The sequence below is a fragment of the Cyprinodon variegatus genome, unplaced genomic scaffold, assembly GCF_000732505.1.
Source record: "Cyprinodon variegatus isolate N-32 unplaced genomic scaffold, C_variegatus-1.0 Scaffold1413, whole genome shotgun sequence".
Lineage (NCBI taxonomy): Eukaryota > Metazoa > Chordata > Actinopteri > Cyprinodontiformes > Cyprinodontidae > Cyprinodon > Cyprinodon variegatus.
Genome location: NW_015151866.1, coordinates 125,589 through 143,428, shown reverse-complemented (window position 1 = coordinate 143,428; position 17,840 = coordinate 125,589). Strand labels below are relative to the sequence as shown.

The 17,840-nt window shown below is 44.0% G+C and overlaps 1 protein-coding gene across 8 annotated transcripts in view; it reads right to left on the bottom strand.

Annotated features, from left to right (window-relative positions):
- ppp6r3 (protein phosphatase 6 regulatory subunit 3) overlaps positions 1-17,840 on the bottom strand; it is a 32,396-nt gene that overhangs the window by 4,267 nt on the left and 10,289 nt on the right. Inside the window, exons 5-24 of one of the 8 annotated variants that reach the window (XR_001482171.1) lie at positions 16,865-17,002; positions 16,197-16,262; positions 16,008-16,120; positions 13,974-14,087; positions 13,769-13,895; positions 13,526-13,678; positions 13,237-13,386; positions 11,737-11,801; positions 11,532-11,647; positions 11,162-11,247; positions 11,005-11,091; positions 8,819-8,916; positions 6,759-6,813; positions 5,561-5,691; positions 5,351-5,466; positions 5,045-5,258; positions 4,867-4,964; positions 4,595-4,790; positions 2,303-2,320; positions 1,147-1,207 (exon numbers count right to left, since the gene is read on the bottom strand). Coding sequence is in view for 6 of the 8 variants with exons in the window: in XM_015402932.1 (XP_015258418.1) it covers positions 1,109-1,207; positions 2,303-2,320; positions 4,595-4,790; positions 4,867-4,964; positions 5,045-5,258; positions 5,351-5,466; positions 5,561-5,691; positions 6,759-6,813; positions 8,819-8,916; positions 11,005-11,091; positions 11,162-11,247; positions 11,532-11,647; positions 11,737-11,801; positions 13,237-13,386; positions 13,526-13,678; positions 13,769-13,895; positions 13,974-14,087; positions 16,008-16,120; positions 16,197-16,262; positions 16,865-17,002 (2,240 nt within the window). In the remaining 2 variants the exon portion in view is untranslated. Of the gene's footprint in view, positions 1-1,108; positions 1,208-2,302; positions 2,321-4,594; positions 4,791-4,866; positions 4,965-5,044; positions 5,259-5,350; positions 5,467-5,560; positions 5,692-6,758; positions 6,814-8,818; positions 8,917-11,004; positions 11,092-11,161; positions 11,248-11,531; positions 11,648-11,736; positions 11,802-13,236; positions 13,387-13,525; positions 13,679-13,768; positions 13,896-13,973; positions 14,088-16,007; positions 16,121-16,196; positions 16,263-16,864; positions 17,003-17,840 lie in introns of all 8 variants that reach the window. The other 7 variants (XM_015402932.1, XM_015402934.1, XM_015402935.1 and 4 more) reach the window with 7 other exon arrangements.

Here is a 17,840-nt window from a genome sequence, read left to right as displayed (position 1 = left end):
CTAAAGCAGCATCTGACGCGTGCAACGCACCGCAAACGCAGCTGCTGCTGGGGATTCCCAGTGACAGCGCACCGCCGGTATGTGGGGGTCTGAGCGGCTCCCACAGAGAAATAATCTTTGAAGGCAGGATGGTAATCTGGATGAACTGACTGCACAGACCATGTTTTCAGGAGGACTTTCTCACTTCAACATAGATTCAAACCACTTTTTACCCACTGATCACAGCAAATATAGCTGCCATTGTTCCAGGCAAAGAAAGGATAGAGTAGCTCCGCCCAACGCGCATCAGAACCACTTTAACACCACACAGCTAGAGCAGCAAAGATGCTTCACCCGCCCTTCAGAACTAAACTGGTACAAGCATCAAAAACTTACAATGAGGCTCCAACTTAATTAAGTTAATGAATTTCCTTAAAATGTGTCCCACTTCTTTCAGAGATAGAAATTTAGTGCATGGACCTACTGGGTTGTGACCTGTGTGGGCTAAATGGGATCACATTTTGTGAATATTAATTTATGACTGTGTTGGATAAATATGTCTTAGTATTCACAAACTGCATGTACAAAAGGAGAAAGAAAATTCAATAAAAAGAGAATGATAAAAAAAACTTGTACAAGCATGAAAAGTGAAGCCGCGTGTGCGTTTTTGCTGCTTCTGCTGCGTGCGGTTTGAACGTAACATAAGGAATGAGCTTCCCGTTGAAATTAGACCAGCCCCTTTAAAGCTCTAAAAACACATTTTTATTACTCATATTTCAACGCAAAAAATCTAGTTTAGCTTTAACTTTGTTTTATTGATTCTATATTTTGAGCAGCCCTTTGTCCAGACCATGATTGTTGTACTTTCTAAATAAATGAAATAAAAGTGGAGTTTATTTAAATCAGTTTGACCAACAGGTTTGACATAATCCATTAAACAGTTGAAACACCTGGAAACAAAGTGTTAGACATAGATTTCTAAACCTTTCCCACAGTTTACTGCTAAATCCTCCATGATAAACAGTATTTTATGGTGGAGGTTTGATTGTTACTAATAATGCCAGGCTGTTCCTGTGTGTGTGTGTGTGGGTGGGTGTGTGTGTGGTGAGTTAAAGGACTCATGTCTGACCCCGTGTTCGGAGAGCCGGCTGTAGCTAAGCTGTTTACCGCTGAATCCACACGCTCCACCACCGAGTGTTTCTCTTCAGAAGCCAGCTTCTCTTCATCGCTGAAACAGACGAGGACACGCATTAGGAAGGGACGCGTGCCGCGCCGCCGTCACCACAACACACACAGAACACAGCCAGATGTGAGACTGGAAGCATGCTGGACTGACAGAACAGTCAACAAAGGGTGATGGGATGGAGATGGGGAGAATCTAGGAACACTCAAATGTACAGCAAATGGAGAAGGTCGATTGTTTGGAAGGTTTCGATTGGTTGCTCTGTAAGCAAACATGGAGATCGCTTTTAGACACAGATTGGACCGAAACAGATTGGATCAGCCGTCAGTCTTGCTTTATCTCAGAGAACCACCAAAGATCTTGATGAGGACTCAATCAAAGCAAAACACCAACAAACATCCAACGAGGTAATGGCTGCCTGGCAGGCTCAGCAGAAGCTCTCCGTTCTTTAAAGGTCTAAGCTAAAGCCGAGTTTGTAAGGGTCAACTATTCTACAAGAAAATCTTTACAGATTTATTTCCACCTCAGACTGGAATGAACCTCGCAGTCCCACGTTCCAGTCACAGTCAGGAGCCGCTAGGCTAGCTCGACGTACGGCTAACCGACTGCCAGGCTGCGCTGAAATATCTGATAATATAGTATTAATAGAAGCTACATTAATGGCCGACTGAAAAGGAATCCAGTAATGGCTCCCGTTTATTGAACAGGACGCCCACTGTGGCCTTTATGAGCAAACATTTGCCTTTTTTACCAAATCATCAATCACAGCATAAGGACGGATTATTTTAAAGCGGGAAGAAAATGACGAGTCGTTCATAAATCAGCATTTTAACGATGGTTAAATGTCAAGGATTCAGGTGGAGTTCAGAAACTCGCTACCTGTGCCGTTGGACTTTGGTGCTCCTGCTGCCTCAGCAGATGAGAAAAAAGCCAAATAAACAATAAAAAACATGAAACCAAAACTAACTAAACACTTTGACACAGCTTTGGTAGAAACATGCAGAATGGAGAGAATGAAAACGACAACAGAAAGAAAAACAACAAACGCAAAATAGAAACTGGGAAAAGACAAGTTGGTGGTTGACGTGACAACAAGACTACATTACGGCTGCAGGCTCGTCTCTGATTGGCTGTACATACCGATAAGATTTCAACACTCTGAAGACCACACCCACAACGCACAGCAAGAGAGAGAGGGTTGCTCGTTAAATATCATGACACTGAGGTTCACTGAGACATAAGACAGCATCAACAACAGGACACTGGGACAGAGGAGCGAGAGGAAACGCGGCTTCTTCACCGCCGTTTAGCGGGTTAGCAGCCTTCCATTGGTGTTAAAACAGGGCTTACAGGAGACCAGACAGCTTCAGTTAAATAAAAAAAAAAACTGAACAGGAGGGGACTGATGTTGGACCTGATAGGAAATGTAAAGATTTTGCTCCTGCAGCCGGTTAGATCATCAGCCCAGTAGTCGGCCATCGGCTCACAAGAATCGATTCATTAGCATCCCTCCATTTGCTATCCATCTTTTATGTTTGCTCTCATTCATTAATGTTTATTTTTTAATGGAGACCTGTGTAAAATGTTTTTAACATGTAAAAGGAGGAAGAAAAGCTTCAGCATATCTGGAATCCGTTAAGCCGGGCGTACACCGTACCAGTTTTTGCCCTTTTCGAGCCAATTCTTCAGTCGTGGGAGTATCTTTCTGGATTGTCAGACTGTCAGCCTCCTCCAGGGGATAATGAGGGGCCATTAGCCTCTCATGACTGCCTCCCCATCAGGAATCATAAGGACGGGAGAAAATTAAAAACGTTGGAAATTCAGTCGGCCGTCGTGAGCAAATCCTGCCGCTGAAGCAGAGCTACGAGCCGATTTACGCTAGAAAAACCATCGAGAAACACGTACAAAATTCTTACAATTAATTGTATTTATCCTTAAAGGTATGAAAGAGGATTTTTCTCACAATTTAAGTGTCCAGATTATTCGAAAATGACTTAATTGATAGATGGCATTCTTGCACTTATGGCTCACCCAAAAAAAAGAAAATGTAATCCATAAATTCTTGCTGTGGTGACGCCTACACACCATTAGCCAATCCTCTTTGGCTATTGGTGGAAGTGTGTTGGCTACTTGTTTGTCAATTCAACCTTTTGTGTACGTTCCGCCATTAAGTTTTTACGTAGGCTCCAAGCGTAACTGTTTGACTAAGCTGTTTGACTAGCGGTTCGCCATTATGCCGAAGCGTGAAGACTTTCTACGCTTTTTTGCTGCAGCAGCTTTTTTTGTTCCCCCCCCACACGAGCCTCACCGGGAAAAGAAAGCCTTTTTTCAAAGCTAGGGTGATTAGCAAGACGGTTAGCATTAGCTATAAGGATCAAACTTTTCTGATGGTAAAAACTGACTTTATGGGGATTTTCTCATCATGGGATGTTTTTATCAGGAATATGCTGGATTACTTTTTAATCGGTGGACCCTTACAGACAAATGGAATTTAAACAATCTAAGATTGGATTTATAATCTGGCCTCAGGAATGCTTCGGAGGCAAGAAGTCAGAGCTTCATTTTAAACATTCTGATTTAACATGCCGCTATATCTTTATCTTTATTTGCTTCGCTGATCACGGTGTCCATAAAATGAACTTGGCATTTGAACTGTGGAGAATCTAAGGATGTAAAACATTTCCAACAAGTTTAAAGTGTCTTAGTTTCCTCAATAAAAAAAAGAAAAGCCACTTGTTGTTTTAAGAGAAAAAAATTACTTGGATGTTAATTTTTTTGCAGCGTACCAGTACGGTACAACGGTTCAAAAACTTCTTCCAGATGTACCTGTCCAACAAGCGCCAATCAGCATCCAATCAGCTGTTTTTGGACGTAGAGTGTGAACAGGTAGAACACATCCGCGCGTTCGGCAGTACAGTGCAAGTTCATACTGTTTATGAACTAGTGGCTTGTTATTGCAAAGTAGGCTGATAGGAAAGGGTACAGGAGAGGGGGAAAGACATGCGGCAAAGGACCACAGGCCGGATTAGAACCGGGGTCGGCCTCGTCGAGGACTAAGGCCTCTGTACATGGGTCGTGCGCACTAACCGACACTACAACGATTGAAAATATGGTACAGTGTATGCCCGGCTCCATACTTATGCTAAAATAAATGTAGGACTAACTGATCCCTTGAGTGTTGGACTAACTGTCACATTATAAGGAAAGGAAACTATGAAGTGTCCAAAGGCTGTTTGAGGAGCTGGACTTCAGGTCAACCTAAGCCTAAAATGCTGCAGAAGGTAAAACTGGTTAGAGAAGGCTTTGTAGTCTAAGCAGCAGCAATCAGGGGAGGGGGGAGACGGGACGGGACATACGGCAGGCATCAAACGTCAGTCAGCAGCTTTAGAGGTGACCATGTATTAGCAGTGAGTGTGGATGCGCCGGGCGAACCTCTTGAAAACGGCGGTCTCAGTCTTGGCGTCGACTGTGAGGCTGACGGTTTCCTTCATGGAGCCGTTGATGACTGTCTCTGTGATGCTCCGCTGCTCCAAGCAGGACGTTTCTTCCACTGCCGTAGATCCCTCGCAGTCCTTCGACGATGAAGACGAGGGGGGGGCCGCGTCAGCGCATAGCCAACCGTCGCATTCTGACAGAGCAAAGCAACCAGCTCGGTCACAACAATGCAGCCGGACGCCAACAGACGCTGCTGTATGCAAACTCACCTTCAGGACGCATCGGTGCATTAACCCCCAGTGGGTCTACTGTTTCTATGCTGGTTTCCATGGCAACGGGAGAGTTGCACCTCAAAGGGTCTTTGGGACTAAAAAACAGAAAGAAAAGGTTCAGATTTTAAGGCGATGGCTGTTAGAGAAGCAGGTAGAGGCGGCGGCGGCAGCGTACCACACGGGAGAGAAGCTGGAGAAGTCGGCCCAGCCCGTCTCTGCGCTGGCTGGTGCAGCAGGTGCGGGAGCAGAGCTCCACGCCGCTTCTGGGGGAACATCTGTGCTAGAAGACAGAGGGGAGGACGCATCGGGGTCGCTGGGGCTGGAGACGGGAGCTGCTGCCATCCCCGTATCCATAGGCACGTCGTCGAAGTTGGCCGTCCACACTGGAGCTTCAGAGACAGACATTCGGTCCAAACTTCAAATGCTGCATGACAAAGCGAGGCCACGCATTCCTAACCTGAGTAACGACTGCTTCCCCCACCTGTGTCCACCTCCATGCGGTCGTCAGTGGCGGGGTTGCAGGGTTCAAAAGGATCCCTCTTGGTGTCTTCTTCCTCTGAGTCCGTGCTCTCCTCGCTGTCGGTGCTGCCTGAACTCCTGGAAGGACCCACAGAATGCTGAGGTCCGCCTCCACGCAGCGCCAAGTACACAAACCAGCTGCGCTCAGCAGGCCCTGAGTTTACCAGCTTACCTCGGGCGCCTCTGCGCCTCTGGAGCGAAGGTGACATCTTTTTCATTCCAGATGTCCTCCTCGTCTGAACCAGCATCTTCAAACTGCTGGATTTTTTCCTTGCAGCGGGCCTCAAACAAGGCTATATTAGCCTGGGGAGAAAAAAAAAGCAGCAGGGCAGCATCAGCATCCAGGCTAAAGGTCCACGGCTTCCACTGACCTTAAACTGCTCTGTTAAAAAATAAATCTAGAAAAAGGAAAAACCTTCAGTTTTCATTTGGGCCTACTTTCAGTTAGTGGAATATAAACCAATGCAGCAGAGTTATAATAATGTTTATATTTTCCGTGATGTGCAGGTCTTTGATCAATATAAAGATGGAACAAAAGATGTGAAAAAACATAGGATGCTAGGATTACACCCATGCTACAAGGAAGCAGCATCCATCTCCTCCAAGGCTGAGCAGACAAAGGACTTCAATAAAAACCAATTTAATTTAATTTTTTATTTTGTATAAAAACAAAACCAAAACAAGGTTTTGTTGGACTACTGTATAAATCCTGGAACTCAACGCTATTTATGACATTTTGTAATTAAAAGCTTCCTAGATGTGAAGAGAAATGTCTTTTAACTTGGAAATAAAAGTCCAGTGGATTGCTTTTAATTTTTTTGGAATGACTATGACCTGGATGACTGAGAATCTTCACCAACATTTAGATTTTGTAGCGAAAAAACAAACAAAAAAATAAATAAATAAATAAACAATTACAAAGTCATCCCGGGAATCAAAATCTCCTTTAAATTAAGACTCAGTCTCATCCATTAGCAGCCTTTCAAATTTTCCCCACTTTTCCTTGGCTGATCCCCTACAATTCCTTTTTAAACATCAATCTTTATACTAAAATATTCTTTTTTGTCAAGATTTGTGGACATTAAGATCTAAAGAGAAGCGCCATTTCCTGGTCAGACCCTGTAATTCAGTGAAAGGGTGGAGTCAGAGTAAAAAAAAATGTGCAAGAGGGAGTCACTGCAGAGGCTGGAAGCTGGAGGGGATTTTGCTGCCATTCAACAGGCGTTTGACAGAAGGGCCATTTTGAATGGCTGCTACTGTAGTATTAGTTCAGAGGCCCACTGTCCTAACATCTGCAGCTGTTTAGGTACGATCCCCCATCCTAACCTGAATAAATACGACTACGTAGGATAGATATTCGGAATACTTACACTTTCATTTGTATTCAGGGAAAAGTTGATGTCTGATATTCTATCAAAGGGAATCCTGTAGGATTAAAAGGAGAAGTTTTAGGAATCACCACGGCAACACAATGATAAGTGCATGAAAACATTTCAGGTAAAACGTTTTGACATCAAATGTACAGCAACAACGACAGAAGTGAGAACTAGCTAGCCATGCGCCGATCCACACTTTTCCACTTTTTTTCTAGGAAGTTTTCATAACCTGCTCTCTACATGCAAGCAGGCTATGCTTGAATGTAAACATGTCCACCCTAAAGGGCAACTGGAGGTCAGTGTAAGCCAGGTTTCCCCAAAGTGGGCCCTCGACGGCTGCCGACCTGCAGGTTTTGCAGGTTTTAGAGGTTTTCTGGTTCAGCTCAGCTAATTCTGATGATTGGAGTTAAGCAAAAGCCTGATAATCAGTAATGAATAGAGATCAGCTGTGCTGAAGGAAGGAAGGAAGGAAGAAAGGAAGGAAACCCGTAAAACCTGCAGGATGGCGGCCCTAGAGGGCCAACTTTGTGAGTGTGGTATAATGTGAGAAAAGGTGAAGGGCTCAAACTGATGGAGGACTTTCCTCCAGTGCAGCAGATTTCTAACCCAAATGACATCTATTAGAAGTTAACAGATGGCCCTAAGGGCCCACTTTCATGAATGCCCAAACTACAATTTTCTTCAACATAAGAACCGAAACAGATGTTCAGATCAGAATATCTCCAGAACTAACCACCGTAAAATATGCCCTTAAACCCAGAAAGCACCATTTCTACCACCCAGTAGGGGGCATTGTTCCACATCATCATTAGTACTGCTAGAAATGCTAATATCTACGACTTGAGATGAATCCCAACAGGAAGTGAACCATAGGAGGTGGAGCAGACATGCAGAGACGGTTAAGCCTGGAAGTGATGAGGATCAACTGCTGGCAATTACTCCATCAAGGCAAGTCGCTGAATTTGGGGAAATTACTAACAAGTGTTTCCTGGTTTCAAACCGTTTAAATTATCACAGCTTAAAGAAACGTTGCAGGAGAGCGGCTGTGAAGGATTGTGACTTCCCTGATCTGGAATAAAACAAAGTACAATAATATTAACAGCCCAACTGGCCCCATAGGTACCTGGGCTTTTATTTTGAAAGGAGCTGAATTCTCCCCAGATAAAGAACTTTTATGTATGACTCTGCTCCTAAACATCTTAGACTGCTGGGCTGCAGGTACTGATCAGAGATCAGCAGGTTAAAAACGCCCTGATGGATCAAGCTGAACCGGTTTGCCAGTTTACCCACAGAAATAAAGGGATTAGCTTCTAGACTAGAAGCTTAATGTGAGGGATTGCTGAAGAGTCAATGAGTCGATGCAATCAACTGGTTTTCCTTAGATAGAAAACTTTGAATCAATCTGACTGGATGATCTGATGAACTGGAAAGTGACCTGAGATGACATGATGAGAATTGGAGCTATAGAAATAAACTGAATAGAATTTTGGTATCCATGTTGTTTGGAGCTACCTCAACTACAAATATGGAGAGTGGTGGTGCAGAGGTAGTCATTGTCCCATATTTTTTTTAAATAAACTTTTTTGTTTTTCTAAAATTGACAATGGGAACTGAAAAATCGGTATTATATCAGGCAGACGAAAATCACGATATACTGCAAAACTGAATTTCATCCACATCCCTAGAACGGATTGAGATAGCTTATTTTGATTACTGATGATCTCATGAAGCAGAAGAAGGAAACAGGCGGCCAATCCTCCAAGTCGGAAGTGTTGCTAACCCACCAATCAGCTGCCAGCTCTCCCCACCACACAGACCCAGTCACCCCAACACAGAAAAATAAGCTCCAGACAGCAAAAGACAGGCGAAGCGGTGAATACGCTCTCTGTTCAGCCTAATCCCCACAGAGTCCACTTAGGAACTTCTATATCAATAGAGAGGGGCTCTTAGATGGTGTCATAAATATGGCTGACTGAACGTAGTGTTTCCACCAGGTTCGGACTGTCTTTGGCGTCACAGACAGACGGTAACAGTCATGCAGGATGAATACTTACTCTGCAACGTCATCCTGGTCAGCGAATTCTTCGTCATTGAAGCCAAACTGCTCAATAAAATTGGACGTCATTTGTTGCATCTGATAATCAGAAAAGGCCTGGCGAGACCCAGGACCAACGATAATGATATAGTCTTAGCTCTACACACAGCTAGACATTATTTGCAGGACAAAACTTTAGAAATGTGGAAATGTGTCACAGAAAGTGTTAAAAAAGACAGGTGCACAGTACAAGAACATTTCCAGCAGCAGCTGGAGAAACCTGGCTGGGAAAGAAAAGGGAATCATCTAAACTCTGTGGGCAGAGGACTTCCTGAAGCGTCACAAAGGCTGCTTCGTTTCAGACTCTGAGGAGTTTGATAACAAACGGAAAGCTGGGGCTGAAGTGGGATTTAAAATGTGGCTTCGAGCTCCATGATGCTTTCCGTTTTCCCCTGATCAGTGTATAGCTGATTTCCCAGGCTGGGTTTAACAAACAGGGATGGGAGAGTGATGGATCAACCTCCTGCAGCAGTGTAAATCTAAACGGTTCGCTTCTTTTCCACACCTGCTTCTTGTTTTGAACTTTTAAACCCTGCGGTTTCATCGTACATTTTGAGCTGTAGCTGCGTGTAACGATGGAAAAATATCGCACAGTGTATGCCCGGCTTTAGAGATCTGCTGACTCTGATTACATAGTTATATTTCATTAATAATATGGTTAAAGTTATCTCAGGTAACAGCATTATCAGCAGAGCTTTGAGCTGAATGTAGCTCTGAAGGTGAGATCATTACACTACCAATGATTTGAAGTTTTTATAAACCGATTTCTGAGAGGAATCAGTAAGTTATGGAGGATACTATCAGCAATGGGCTGTCCTGTCTGAGGCCCAGTACAAACGGAGACCAAGGCCGGTCTCGAGTTCTACATCCTACTGATCGTCTCACCTGGTTTTTCTTTGCATCTATTGAAGGAAATTAAATTTTTAAGTTTTTTCATTCAACGCTCATATTTATGCTGACTGTATAAATATTAATGGATAAAAGTCCAGGAAACGTGATCCTCAGTCTGCAGGTGTGGTCTGTTACCTGCAAACTCCACTTTGCTCTTTATCAGCCTGAACGACCTGCTCTGCTCCAGACTGGCATGGAGTCACTGCAGCAGGCAGCGGGACTCCGGAGCCGACCGGGCCCTGGAGCTGAGGGCTCCTATCAGTGCACTTTCACTGCAGCATGACCTGGTTTCTCATGTTAAAGTACTGGTGTTCTGTCAGCTCAACATACGCTTAGTAATAAGCATGACGCGCATCATCGTTATTAGCGGCCATCAGTCCCATAGAATGGCTTCAGATTGTACCAGTAGGCTCAGCAGGCTGTTATCACTGAGCAAATTCTTACCCTAAAGTTATATCTTTATGTCCATGGAATTAATCTGTTCAAGTGTAATCTGAAAATGATTTCAGTAGTTCCTCATGTGCTGTAAATATTAATAAAATGATCCGCATGCCGCTCATATTTGAAAAGAACTAAAACAAATAAATCTCATATCCTGTCACTGAGTTGTAGAATCCTCTCCCTATAAATATTTAATTCTCTGTCAAAAAATGCTGATCATTCTTTGATAAGATCCTCATCAAGTGGACATGCAATGGTTTTTGTTTAAAGCTAATGTGTGTAGTGAACCTAATGAAGGATTTTTGTTGTTTTATGCACAAAACTATGACAAACACCTGACTAAATCAGGAAATAAAACAGAGTGACTGGATGAAAGGAGAGTGGAGGAAGAAGACTAATGCGTGCTGCTATGGGTATGATGGACTGACAGAACACCAGTTCTAGCTAGATGACCTGCTGCAGTCTGAGGGACATGTCACTGTCCCATCCCGGTTCTGACCCACTTCCACCTAAATCAGTGGTTCTAAACCCCTGTTCCTCAGGGACTCTGTCCCGCATGTTGCATCACACCAGAAAAGAATAGATGGTTCCCAGGTTTCTGCAGCACCTGATTGCAGAGGAGGAGCCACCGTTTGACTCAGCAGTGCTGCATCTATAACATGCAGGGCAGAGGTTCCTGAGGACCAGGGTTGGAATCACAGACTTAAATCCTAACCAATAGTCAGGAGGTCTGTGTGGATAGATCATTACAACAGTTTCTGACATATCTAGATGTGCGGCTCTACAAAGGGGGGGTATTTGAGTGCGTCTTACTTGTTGGATTGAAGAGTCCGGGTGAAAGCCGCCATCTTTAAAGTCCACCTCATCATCGCTGGAAGAATGGATGTGATGAGTGTTGACCTGAAACGGATCAGAACCTTTAGAGTCTGGAACTAAAAGCAGAACCAGGACGAGGAGGTCAGGAGCTCACCAGGTCCACTGTGTTTCTTTTGTTTGTGTCGGCGAGCTGGCCTGAAATGAAGGCCTCCCAGTTGTCCCTGTCCTCAGCTGGCAGCTCTGTCACACACAGCAGCGCCGGCGGTTAGCTCCAAAAACAGCCCAGTTATTCAGCCTCAACAACCAGTTTACCATTGGTCACAATTTAACTGAGGAAGTTAATGAAATCACATTCTTATCCTATTTCTAGAGGAATCAACCTTCCCAGGCACAGGAACCTTCTGAGAAAGTTTCAGAGGAGATTCCCCTGCATAAACTGGGCCTTTTACTGGTCCAACTGGAAGCTACACTGGTTTATCCTGGAGGTAGAATTCAGCTATAAACTCAAACAGATGACTCCTTACCAGAGATGAGTGCCTGTATCTGCGGGCCGTTAGGACCTTTGTCGCTATTATGAACTACGGAATTAGCTATCCTGGTGAGGTGACCCATGTAGCCTCGCCGCCGGCCGCCCTCTGCTCTGAAACACACACAGAAGGGCAGGATTAGGGGACGACGGGAGCGGTGGTGGAGGCCGCTGTGCTCGGTCCGATCAACGAGGTGGCTTACTGTTCTTTCTCGTTGGAGCGCCACGCCTCCACGATTCTTTGGATCAGCTGACAGGCTTGAAACAGCTGGAGGAAAACAAACAACAGACAACGGTTTATAAAGCAGCTGACAGCCTGGAAGTCAGCCAATCATCACAAAGGAAATAAAATAAGAAGTAAAGCAGTTTGGTTTCAGCACAAACTGCCCTTTAGAAACCGTGCAGAGAACGGTCTGGGGCTCCATTTGTAAGGGGTTTTGGGGCTCCATTTGTAAGGGGTATGGAAGTGATCAAAAACGCTAACTTGCTCTAAAAAAGGGTTTATAATAAATGGCATTAAAAGAGCGTGGTGCGGCATGGGATGATGCAGAGACCCAGGCTCTCATTGAAATTTGGGTGCAGGACTCTTATCCAGGCACATAAGTTCCTGAATGTTATGGGCACCGCCACTTTTGTTTGCGTAATTCCCACTGTGAGAGCTGTAGTATGGTGGACCGCCAATCAGACATGGGCAATGTGGAGTCAACAAGTCATCTCCATGTCATGTATTTAATCTACCCAGCCAATTAACCAGGTGAGTCCAATCTGCACAGGTTAATTCATGGTGATGATTGGACTCACCTGCTTCAGTGGCTGGGTAGAACAAATACATGACATGGAGATGACTTGTTGACTCCACATTGCCCATGTCTGCCGCCAATAGGAGGCGAGAATCCGTGCTAGCGTGGTGTTCAAAAGGTCGTAAGGAACCGAACTCGGCACGGATCGGTTTCAGAGGGCTATTGGAAATGGGGCAATTGAGGCACTTTTAAAGCTTTTGCTAAAAACATTTATTTACAGTTCTTAACCTGAAAGGAGAAAAATTAGTTTCAGTGTTAATGAAGCAAAAACACAACTTTCTAATATACATTTCTACACACTGAGCCTGGTTCTGTTGGAGGTTTTTCCTCTCCACTCTCACTACAAGCATGCTTAGTGTGAGGGATTGCTGAAGAGTCAATGAGTCGATGCAATCAGCTGGTTTTCCTTAGATAGAAAACTTTGAATCAATCCGACTGGATGATCTGGTGAACTGGAAAGTGACCTGAGATGACATGATGTGAATTGGAGCTATAGAAATAAACTGAATAGAATTGAAATGTAAATACTTTATCCGATTTCTTTGGAGAGTTTCCCATATTGCATTGTTTTCACAGCTCTTGTCCAAACAGACCTCAGATGTCTCCCTGCTTCTTCCTTCAGAGGACGTCACGACTCAGATAGTACACATAGTGTCATTTGTAAACAGGGACTTGGGAAAAATGCAAACTATAAAAATATGGGAGGATCTCAGAAATATACAATATTCTATCAGTAATATGCATCTAACCATTAAAAAACACAAAGCTAACGATAAGTAAGGCTTTGATCTAAAAAACAACACCTACACCAGGCCAGCATCTGGTTTGAAACTGGATTTTAAAAACCTCTCAATCATAAGTTTAGCTGAACCGAAGACGCTGAAGAGCCAGAGAAGATCTTACATGTCTGATGAGGGCACTCTCCGGCGCCGCGCCCTGCTCCCCATCCAGCTGGCCGTCTGTGGGAGCCGGAGGCATGGCCAGAATCATTGCTGTGCAGATTTCCACCTGAATATGGAGGAAGTTGTTCCAGATGTATTTGAAATACATATCCTGGCAGAGAGAGCAGAAAACAGAGCGTTTAGCAGCGATTTATGGAGGTGAGGCTCGGTTTGTCCTCAGAAGCACAGTAAAACTGTCTCTGGTACCAACCCAGGAGGGGAGGGCGGGTGATGGGGAGGAGGTTACTCACTAAAATGACTCCCAGAGTGTTGAGGTTGATGAGTTCTGTGTTGATGCTGTGAGCGTTGCACTGCAGCAGACTGGCCACCAGTCTGACCACATTGAGCCTGGTGTTCCCCACCGGTGGGTCCAGAACTCCCCACGTCGTCTTCAGAACATTCTTCTAAAGAAGGAGAGCAAACAGCAGTCAGGTAAACAACCCTCCACACTGAAAGGCTGAGCTGTGATTGGCTGATGAGTCCAGGTGCTTCACCTTTGGGGGTTCAAGCAGCAGCTGATGGAAATCTTTAATCCGGGGTCTCACGGCCTCCAGGATGCTGTGGTTGACTGAGAACGAAGGGTGGGACATCCCAGGAGGACAATCCATATGGCCCTCGAACCTGCGACAGACAGCAGCGGCGTTAAGGCAGCCGACCAACACTACTGGCAGCTACAGCAGCACAGGGAGCGGAACCTACGCCGGCCTCCTGGTCTCGAACAACGTGAGCAGGATCTGGATGACGCTGACTATCGCAGACTCATTTTTATCCTTTTCAAAGATGTTAGAGAGCAGCTGCTCCACCGTCTCCTGCCTGAAAGAGACCAGGAGAAACAGGAAGATGTGAGAACAACCCAGAAGAAACATCTCAAGGCATCGACTGGAACAAGGAAAAGAAAACAGCCGAACTCTTCAGACGAGTCTGAAACAACAGCAGCTTCAGTTGGTAGATGAGTCTCAACCCTCTCTTGTACCCCAATTCCTCTCAGCCAACTTAACAGTAAACGAGCCACTGGTGCCGTAAAAACCTCAAAGAGAAAAGATTTCACCTTATGTAGCCTGATGCATATACAGTAGCAGCCGTTCAAAATGGCCCTTCCCAGTCAAAAGGCAGCCGAATGGCAGCAAAATCCCCTCCAACTTCCAGCCACTGGCCTTCTCCTGGGTGTTTTTTTTTACTTTTACTCCATCCTTTCACTGAATTACAGGGTCTGACCAGGAGATGACACTTCTCTTTAGCTCTTAATGTCCACAAATCATGAGAGAAAGAATATTTTAGATGTTTAAAAATAAATTGTAAGGGACCAGCCAAGGAAAGTGGGAAAGTTTTGAATGGCTACTACTGTAATAAGTTTACTTTTCAATGGAATTATTCAAGTTCTCTAAAATATGATCCATCACCAGGACATTCTTCCAGAAGAAATGGGAAAAAAAAAAAAATTTCTTCCACTTGTCCGGAAGAAACCTGTTACTTCTGGAAGAAACTCAGCCCTGGTTAACAGTAATCAGTTCATCTATCCGATCAATCAATCACTGGATAAACAGAACTCTGCCTGCAGACATGGACTCTTATCCAAACTCCAGATTTTACAAACTGTCAAACTAAAGGTCCATGAAAACTTTGGAATATTTTTGAAGGATTTGGTTTCATAATAAAGCTGAATCGGTTCAGGATTTCCTGTAGCCCAGAATAACCGTTTTTATGGTGAATTTAGCAAAACAAAGCTCATCCATCCTATATGCATTCATAGCTATCAGGTCAGGGAAAGCCGCTGTGGTACCGCTCAATATTCCACCAATAGCTGGCTGATGTTTTCTGTAGCTGCTCCCTCTCTATCTGCTAGCTGTTTGGTTCTGTTGGATTATTGGCTGGGAGACATGAGACAGACTAAAAGTCTATTTTATCTTCCTGTAGCTTCATCATAACGAAGACCAGTCAGAGATGCAGCTTTAATAGCTGCTGGTTGGCCGACTGAAATCTACAGATCTACGCCCAGGAACAAAAAACCGACGTTTCACTGAACGACAGAAACTCAAGAAGAGCGTTAGTGAAAACAGATTTATTTCCAGAAAATTTGATTAATGGATGAAACTCATTAATCCCCCACACTTCCTGTGGCCTTCAGTTTATTTCCAGAATATTTTAGTGGTTTTCCTTCAGCTAAATGCTGCAGGGACGACTCCAACATTCCAGGAACAGCCTGGAGATGGACCGCAGGCTGCAACTAATCATTATTTTGCTAATCAATTTATCTGTTGATTATTTTTACAATGAATTGATAAATAATAGGATGGCAAGAGGTTCCTGAATAACGATTTTTTTTTTTTATTAAACCAGCAGAAACTAAAACTTTTCCACTTGAGGAGGACAGAGCAGATTGACACACAATTATTTAGCTTTTTAGGTAAACTTTCTCATCTGGTATAATAACTTCTCTAAGTGGGTCACTCTGTCAGCCAAAAGGGTAATTTTTAAGAGTCTGTATACTCCAGTTGATGATTGATTACTAAATGAGTTAATTTATCAAAAATGGATTCATTGTTATAAGGAGCCTTCCTCTTCCAGATGAAGAGCTGGACCGGTCTCTACAGTCAAGACCCGAATCACAGCCTCCAGAATCAGCCTATGACCTCGGGGACTGACAAAGGGGGCGGAGCTCTGCCGCCCAATAGTGAACCACATGGAACAGAAACCAACGCGTTCCGCTTCAGAAATGAAGAGCAAAAGGTTTACTTCTCCAGTGTGGCCAGCAGAGGATCAGGCTCTGAGCAGCCCTGGACCTGAAACATCTGGTCTCTGCTCAACCGGATGATCTCACACAAGGACTGCGAGGCGTTGGAGTGTCTCTGTGGCAAAGACAAAGAACCTGGTCAATACGAGGAAGAGCTCAACAGCATCATGAAGCTGCCGTGCAACACTCACGTCTTCATCCTGAGAGGGCTGCACCATGTCAACCAACCTCTGGATCACTTTCTCCTCATTCAGCCACTGAAAAATCAAGGTGGAAACAGAACGATGCATCATTAGGTGGAAATAAAACAGCTTCAGAGAAAGAACACAGATTACAGGTTATTGGCAGAAAGCAGGAAGCTCAAACAAGACAGACCGAATCTCAACCAGGACTTGTGGGTCCAACACCAAATATTCCCTTTTTTTTTCCCTTTCCATGAATGCATCAAAATGAGGAACCAGAGATGTTTTCTGTCTTTGAACAACTAAACATTTGGAATTTGCTTATTAAAATTCAGATTAAAAGTTAAGGCGCCAAAAATGTTCCACAGAATTCAGCTTTTACACATTTTATGTAAAAGAAGAAAAAAAAAATCTGCTGTGAAACTATCAAAGGCAACAGGAACGGCTTTAGCCTGACATCCTACACCGATCCGCGTAGCCCACGCTGCTCTAGGCTTCCTAATTACTAAAAAGCACGACTATTAAACCAGCAAGGTAAATAAAAAGCAGCACATCTAGGTTTAATGGTTCTGTTATTTAGAAAGGATGGATGCTTCCTGGTGCAGCCTGAAAGTTGTGAAGGACTGTTTCTGCTTCTCAGCCAAAAACCAAAGGTTTTCAGCAGACCTGGTACCCACATTTAGAACATCGTGCCGCAGCTGCTGGGGTTCGATGCACGTGAGCATCCTGAGCAGCAGGTCCATGATGGCCGAGGTCCCGATGTGTTTGATCATCAGATCCACAAAGTCATCCCTCTTCCTGAGAAAATTCACTATCTGTTAAAACAGAGAGGAAGAAACAAAGTCAGCAGGAAGGATCAACACTGGACGTAAGAACAGAAGAATCTGGTTTATTACATGACAGTGTTAGCCACTGAGCTAACGCTGCACGTCTGCTGGAACCTCTGGACTTCCTGACATAGAAAGTATTCCTGTGCAGCAGCTGGCCTCTCAGACTGAGCCTGGCTCATAAAATCAGTGGGTTCTTTCCATGGTCACCATGTTATTGCAGAGTATGAGGGATTGCTGCAGAGCCAATGACTCCATGTAATCAGCCATGCCTCCTGAGACAGAAACCTGGAGCCAGCTGGATTACAACCAGGTTAAACAGGCACCATAATCTAGACCGAACTGGTTCTTTCTCAGCTCATCCTCTATTCTAGGGGTAACCAATTCAAAATCAGTGGGGTCCAAATTAAGAAAATCATCAACCAGTAAAGGTCCGGAGACATTTTTAATTATAATCTGTTACTTTAAACAGAATTTAACACTGAAATAAAATGAGGCTTTTATGCATCCATGTTATACGTCGACTTAAAAAAAAAACATTTTTGTATGTTTTTTTAAAGTAGAAAACAACAGTTATTCAGTTTGGTTTATAGACAATTTCCTGATTCCCATATTTTCTCAAATACCTGAACTGAGCGCTTGTTATTTTCTTTTTTTTTCTGTCTTAATGAGAGCAGTGGGCTTTATGCTGCCCTGCAAGGATTTAAATCTGGGTTTGAATGGAGACTAAGCCATTCTCAAGCACATATCAAGGTGCTCATTTTGAGCCTGGATCCATATTTATTGTTGATTCTGTTCATGGTGGAGAATCCTGCTTCACAGCAGC